General features: G+C 33.9%; 1 protein-coding gene across 1 annotated transcript in view; it reads left to right on the top strand.

Annotated features, from left to right (window-relative positions):
* Positions 1-4270: 4270 nt before the first annotated feature.
* The window catches only part of LOC128554572 (interferon-induced protein 44-like), a 53953-nt gene continuing 49901 nt past the window's right edge, over positions 4271-8322 (top strand). The window contains exon 1 of the mRNA XM_053535839.1: positions 4271-4438. Within this exon, the coding sequence (XP_053391814.1) occupies positions 4367-4438 (72 nt within the window). The 5' untranslated portion in view covers positions 4271-4366. The remainder of the gene's footprint in view (positions 4439-8322) is intronic.

Below are 8322 nucleotides of genomic sequence, written 5' to 3'. Positions count from 1 at the left end.
AGATTTATTCTAGATTTCTCATAAAACATATCATAATACTTTTTATATGCTTTTTGGTATCACTGATGCACGATGTTAACCGTTTGGAAATATAAACAAGATGGTCATGATGACCCTGAATCGCTCACCTGAGTAATATGAGCCACATGTTTAAAATGGCAAACTGATGCTAAAGTATTAGAAAGTAGGTCAGTAGGTCATATTCATGGTCACTAAAAGTCAGTTTTAAGATCGGTGTGCAGAACTGTACATGTCATCCAAATTTCAAGGCTGTATCTTAAAAACAAGAAAGTAGGTCAGTAGGTAAAGGTCCCAGTCAAGTGACCCCAAATCACTTGGGGTCATCAGGTAATTATAATTAAACAGTCTATGATCTGATAATTTTTGAAGTATTTATTCCTATGTAACTCATATAACAAGTGACCCCCAGGGTGGAGCCTCTTTTCACCCCAGGGGAATAATTTGAACAATCTTGTTAGACATCCACTAGGTAATGCTACATACCAAATATCAAAGGCCTAGGCCTTGAACTTTCAGACAAGAAGATTTTTCCCCCTATATAAGTCAAAGTTAAATTTGGGACCCCTAGGGCAGAGCCTCTTTTCACCCCAGGGAAATAATTTGAATAATTTTGGTAGAGGACCACAAGGCAATGCAACATACCAAATATCAAAAGCCTAGGCCTTGCAGTCTCAGGCGAGAAGATTTTTAAAGTTTTTTTCCTATATAAGTCTATGTAAAACTTGAGACCTCCCCCCCCCCCCCCCCCCCCAAGGGCAGGGCCTTTTTTCACCCCAGGGTTATATTGAACAATTTTGGTAGAGGACCTCAAGGCAATGCTACATACCAAATATCAAAGGCCTATGTCTTGTGGTTTTAGACAAGAAGATTTTTAAAGTTTTTTCCTATATAAGTCTATGTAAAACGTGGGACCTCCGGGGCGGGGCCTCTTTTCACCCCAGGGGCAAAATTTGAAACATTTTCATAGAGGACCATTAGATGATGTCACATGCCAAATATCAAGGCTCTACGCCTTGCGGTTTTGACAAGAAGATTTTTAAAGTTTTTCCTTTCGGTTGCCATGGCAACCAGAGTTCTGCATGGAATTCAATTCTTTGAACAATTTTGGAAGGGTCCACCCAAGAATCATTCCTGTGAAGTTTGAAGTTACAGACATTATCAGAAAAGTTTTCACATTAAATGTATTGATATTACTCACGTGAGTAAGATTTACTTTTGATACGCATGTATCGCCAAATACTCCAGACCTCGCGCCTTACTACTCCGCATATACACTACAAAAGCTACTAGTATTTGATGACTAAACAAATCAAAACAAGAGTTTAAACAAAACACCTAGACAGAAATTGATATAAGTATAAGAATATATTTAAGGATTTATTTAACATTTGAAAGTGTTCGTATTGAGGACAAGAGGATCATGATGACCCTATATCACTCACCTGTTAAGCTTGGCCTTGGAAGCATCAAGTTATAAAATTTCTGAACAAGTTTCATGAAGATGTGGTCATAAATGTGGCCTCTACAGTGTTAACAAGCTTTCATTAGATTTGACCTGGTGACATAGTTTTTGATCCATTATAACCCAGTTTTGAACTTGACATAGCAATCATCAAGATAAACATTCTGACCAAGCTACATGTGGCCTCTAGGGTGTTAACAAGCTTTTACTTTGATTTGACCTTGTGACATAGTTTTTGACCCCACATGACCTAGTTTTGAATTTGGCCTAGAAATCATCAAGGTAAACATAACCAAAGCATAAATAAAACCCTTATATGGCTGAAAGGGTAAAATGGAAAATTTTGCCCTTTCAGGGGCAGTAACTCTAGAACCAATGATGGAATCTAGCCGATTTTCAAAAGGAACCGAGATCTTATTGTGACTTAAGTTGTGTGTAAAATGTCACTTCTATTATGTTCACAAGATAATCAGGGGTCAATCAGGGCCCATAATTCCGAAACCTATTATTAGATCTGACGGATTCATCATGGAATCCAAGATCTATTATTGTTAAAGATATCTTGCAAGTTTGTATCAAATCAAACCATAAATGAAGTCTCTATTTGGCTGCAAAAGCCAAAATAGCAAATTTTGGTCCTCTTAGGGACCATAAATCTCGAACACATGAGGAGATATAGCCAGTTTTCAAGAGAAACAGAGATGTTATACCAATACAAGTTGTGTGCAAGTTTAATTGAAATCGATTGCAAAATGTGGTCTCTATCATGTTCACAAGCCAAAATAGCAATTTTTGACCCTTTAAGGGGCCATAACTCTGGAACCCATAATGGAATCTGGCCAGTTGTCAAAAAGAACCAAGGTATTATGCCTATTCAAGTTGTTTGCAAGTTTGATTAAAATTGATTGCAAAATGTGGTGTCTATCATGTTCAGAAGGAATTGTGGACGGACGCCGACGGACGATGCACGAAGGGCGATCACAACAGCTCACCTTGCCACTACGTGACAAGTGAGCTAAAACATTAGGCCTAAATCATAACGGCTTTGTAGAATGTTCTTTTCTATTTCCAGACCCCTGGTATAATCGTACTGATATGTAAATGACTAGCAGAAAGGTCCTTGTCATATGAAGAAAGACTACCTATGATCATGCTTTTTGTTTTATTTCTGCACCTGATGAGATTAACGTGCGTACATATTTTTTTGCATGTAATTCTCATTTTATACACTCTTTAACAACTGACACACATAAGATCGTGGGCTTCCTTGGGTCACAACAATACCTTCTCATATGACACCATTACTGCGGAACCGAGAATGATTTAAATTAGCTTCAAACTTTGATTACAATCGGCATATATAACATTAAAATTATGACAGCGTCATTGTACAAAAGCATCCGAAAAATCAAACTAACATCGCAAACAAGCATTCATAAAAGCAAATCTAAGAAGTAATCCGGTTATTTGATTAAATATTCTAGGTATAGAAATGTTTGATTTCTCCTGCCAAATACATATAAATATATAAATATGCACAAATTTACCTTCAACATTCCCAAATGACGAACATTCCAACACATTTAGTAACACAACGACGAATGGTATTTAAAGAAACATAACCGAATGGTTTAATGGATAAAACCGGTGAACATGTAGATAATATCCTGTTAAAAAATGCAATAGAAATTAAAAGTCACGGCAACATTGGACATAGCACATATACGAAGCCACATAACGCAAAGTTGGCCAATTAAAATAGAAACTTTAGTGGGACGATGTAGTAGACGGGTTGCTTTAAATATTATATCTATCAACATGTACACGACAAGCAGACTTCTGCATGGGTAAACTTTAATGAAATGTTAACGTCATTTTACGTTACTGCCGATAAGTAACAGACCCTCCTAAGAGAGTTAAAATTTAATTTTGAAGGATATAAATCCGTATTGATGAATTTCGGTCAAAAATTATCATTTTTTTTCTGTTTGTAGAGTAGCTACTTTTTTTTTGATTTTATGACACTCTTTGGAAATGATTCGTATATCTCAAATAACATTATTTCTATTGTAATGATGATTTATTTATAAAGATTATAAAGAGTAATAAAGAAGTTGATAGTTTTAATGCTGGCTCCCTGTCTGCGATAAAATTTCAGTTACCATATTCGAAATTCGGTTATTAATAGTCTACGATATAACAGTACAAAAATACCCTAAGCTACAAATTTTAAAATGCTTTGCTCTTTATTCATCCCAGTTAATATTTAAAGACAAATATTTGGAATATGCTAATTGTATAATGCATGGACCAGAAAATACGAGGTCGCACCTCTACACACCCAAGGAAACGAATTTATATATTGTATTCTTCGAAGACATTTTCTTAAATTCCTATGTTTATTTCTCTTGCCTGTATATACGTATTGTTTCGAAATAAATACTATTTAAACCAAGATCCCAACCACGTAACTAAAATTAATGAAATTTTTACAGTTAATTGTATATATAGATGTTTTTCGGTATATGGTTGTTTTACACCTGTAACACAATTAAAGACAAGATAAGCTTCTTATAAAAGCGTATCGTTTGTGTTTTATACAATGTTCCGTAACATAAAACGAGTAATAATATTTAGGAAAGTCGTCCGTACAGATAAACGGTGGTGACTATATATAAGGTTAGATATACACAAACATTTCACTGTATGTATTTTTATCTGCATATTTGTTTTGATGATAATTTGAAAAATGTCGTTCAATAGTAACAAAAACTGAGTAAAAGCCTTTAACTCGTAAATTCAATAGTTGAGCAGATTGTACTGATAAATGTTTAGGCTTTGCGTAGATATTCGCAAAGTTGTACATTAAATGTGTTGTTGAACATGTTACGGAGTATTAAAGAATGGTGGAATGGGCCTTGGAGAAGACCTGCCAAAGACAAATGGAACGAACATGTAAGCTTTATGTAATTACAACCGGGGCATTTAAACTGTTATTATTGTTCTGTTTTAACAGACATTTTAACTAAAACACGGGGTTTAATTAATTCTACTGGCGAAATACTAACATATTTTTGAACTACAGGCAAGGTCCTAAAATGTCAATAACTATTTCTAAACCTGTATCAATATCAACCTTTGACTGTGACTAACAGATTTGCTCGGCCAACGCCTTAAAAAATATCAAATGCGCCTAAACTTCCTAAAATATCAGGATACTGTTACAACAACATGTCTATCGTTTGCCTTTATCAATTTTTTAAGAGATCTTCATGATTGCGATTTATACATTCTGACAAATGAATGTATCTCGATGCTTTACGTCTTGGTAAACATAACATAACAGAACAAAATATACCTTTATTAATAAACATATGACTTGAACATAATCTGTTCATATATACAACAATTCATATTGAAAGAAACTATAGATAGCTTATATTTTATATAGGTTTCTCTATTCTCCCACATACAGGATCTTGTCTATACATTCTTTTGCCGTGCGCATGCGTCGAAAATCGGGTACTATAAAAATAACATCGTTGAATAAAAAAAATACTTCTTAAAAGGAATGGTTTGGTTAGTTGAGGGAAGCGATTTACTTAGTGTCCGTTGCTTGAAAATGTAGTTTATGTACACGATACTGAAAACACATTTTCTTGTATCGGTAGTATATCCATCGGTTTGTGTGTAAACAAACGGGCGACATCTTGGATGTTCTAGTTACTTTTTATAGTCACTCATTATAGGAAATGTAGTCAATACGCATGCGCAGTAGCCATTTTGGATTCAATTCATAGAATGATCTCACTATGATTTAATAGAAATGGTCGTTATGGTCTATTTTTGAAATGACAGCATGTACTGTTTATAGAAAGATTCTCCCGTCAGTATACAGAGATGACTTGTATACTCGACCTAGGGCGTGATCGCAAACAATGAAGGTCCAGTCTAGACTGGACCTTATATATTTATAACAATGGAACTGAATGAATAAACAAAAGAATATTTAATTGATAAATTAATGAAGAAACATGCACGTTGTAAAATTATAACAGTGAAAATAAAACAGAATATGACTGTGTAAATAGATTATTTTATGTAAATAAATGTAGAAATAAATACAAAACAAAATATTAAATTTTATGATATCCTAAATCTAAATGACCTTAATTGTAACTTTCCATATACCCCTATATGCATGAATCTATTTTTAGAAATAACACACATGATAGAGAAGACACACAATCTAGCGGCCGGATGGTTGAACAATAGTGAATAAACATGTCAAGGTGATATTTACAGAGTGTCCTGCGCGTATTGACTAAATACTGAATGTTCAACAAGGGTAGATTAACATGTCAAAAGCAGTCCCAATTAATGTAGCCAACATGTCTAGCGTGTGTACATATAAAATTGATTGGTAAATAATATCTATGAATCGATCTTTTAGCAGCATAAAGTGCAACAAAGAAAAATGATAGTAGACCCGGATTGATTGAGTCTGTTCGTGTTAGGTAATGAATAGTGCAACATCTCTCACGCCCCCTAGCACCGGCTTAAAGGGAATTTTATTAAAATAAAATTGAGTGAACAGTATGATCCCAAAGGACCAGATAAAGTAACTAGATATAGTTAAAGAAGTGTTCTGATTGGTAAGTGATACAAAGCATTCTGGTTGGTCTGATTGATCAATCCTCCAAAGAAATGTTACTGTAGTTGTATGCGACGTCCTAGTTTGTCGGTCATACAACGTACTCTTATTGGTAAAAAATAAACAACTTTTAAACAATAATCTTACTCTTTTTACTTATTATGACAATAGATGAAGGAACTACTGCAATCACCTACTCCTCCTTCTCCTCCTACACATCCATTTCCACCTCCTCCTCCCTCCTCCTCCAACTCTTCCTCCTCCCTTCTCCACAACCTCCTCCTCCTCCGCGTCTTCCTCCTCCTTCACCTCCCCCTCCTTCACCTCCTTTAAAACCTTAACCCAGAAATTAGACAAAGGTTGAGCTTTACCATAATGTTATGCTATCCTTCATGAAAGTATTAAAGGTGGCTGTCGGTCTGAGCAACATGTCAATAAAATTTAATGACGATTTTAAAATCGTTGGTGTATAATGAATGCAAAATAGCCATATATTTGGATAACGTTGATTTTGATGGTATAAAAGAAATTGGTTTGACACTTTATCTATAATAATTTACTTTGATTATCACAAAAAGCTACTTTAGGTATTATATACCGAATAAAATGTAAAACGTTAGGGTTGTTGTACCCCACCCACCACATTAATACTTATGCGGAAAATCTAAAGAATTTCAAATCCTTCATAAAGAAACATTATTCTTTGCTTGTGGGGTAAAACTGATGAAAGTATAACAATTGCAAAAGCTATTTTAAACGCAACATTTTCAAAAAGGTTCCCTGTTGGGAACATCAAAAGGAAAGCAGATCCAACAGTATAAGTAATTTTTTCAATATGACAGCTATTTCAAATTGGCAAACTGAAATTATTCCAAAATTATTACTAAGATGAGATAAAATGGCTATAATTCATTTCTTTACAAGTTTTGGTCTAATTTCAGGTAGTCATTGCTGTAAAATCACCCACATTCAAGTTGGTTAAAGTACCAACAAAATACTTTATCTGGTCACCATTTTCCAAATTTCCACATGACTGCCATAAATCGATCAAACATGTACATATGAAAAAGGTATAGCTGTTCAAAAGGTCATAGGTATAGCAGAAATAATCCGATATTTTAAAAATATTTATAATTATAAAAGCAAATCAAATGGCATTTATTTGAATAAGTTACATTTCAAGTGAATGAACCATTTCCCCTCACCAATGTTGGTTCGAATTTCATTCGAGGCGTTGAATTCTTCATGTCAGGAAACCATCCAGCTGACTTACGGAAGTCGGTAGTTCTTCCCAGGCGCTCGCCCGTGATAAAATAATGCACGGAGTGGCACTTTGGGTCTTCCTCCACCACTTAAACTGGAAAGTCGGCGTGTGACCTATAATTGTGTCGGTGCGACGTTAAACCTAACAAAACAAAACAAAAATGAAGATGTTTCTTCTGCGGATAAATCTAATATAGAAACCGTCAATTTCAAATTATCCACCGGAAATAAGTTTACAAACATTCATATGGCTAAGATATAGCTGTCTAAATAATCAAGATTGCTGTCATCTGATTTTGTTAAAATAATTTCAATTTAAAACTACGTTAACAGTATGAGCTACTTCTTTTGATTGAGATGGTGTCATTTTCAAAATCCATTCCTGAAAAGCCGTTTAAACAGTATGATTTAAATGTTGCTTTTATTTCTTTTAAAACTAAACATGTTACTCTCTATTTTCATACAAATGGTTTTGTATGTAACGGATATTTAATTATATCAGAATGGCTGACTGTTAAATGTTACATATACATTGTAATATAATGAGCAATGGAGAATCGAAAATATAATGTAACTGTCACTTTTATTGAAAAGTCAACTGAAAAAGATCATTGTACAAAAAGATATGTTTTTTTTGTGATTTGAAAAGATTTTTAAAGATTGTATTTAGATACAAATTATTTTTTGACACAATTTAGTTGAGTTTTACGACCTCTTTTTAGAAAAAGCCCTATCTGATTACACAATTTGATATAAGCATGTACAGTTTCAAACATGTCAAAGCAGTATATGCTACATATATATTTGGTGTGTATTTTTGGTGGTATTTGAACGTTTTCGCAGTTTTGTTTAAAATAAAGAAAAATCAGATATATCACAAAGCAAAATCCCTTCAATATCATTCGACAAAAACCTTTCAATG

The sequence above is a fragment of the Mercenaria mercenaria genome, unplaced genomic scaffold (genome assembly GCF_021730395.1).
Source record: "Mercenaria mercenaria strain notata unplaced genomic scaffold, MADL_Memer_1 contig_540, whole genome shotgun sequence".
NCBI lineage: Eukaryota > Metazoa > Mollusca > Bivalvia > Venerida > Veneridae > Mercenaria > Mercenaria mercenaria.
Note: the sequence above shows the minus strand (reverse complement) of the source record. Positions and strands in the feature narration are given on the sequence as shown.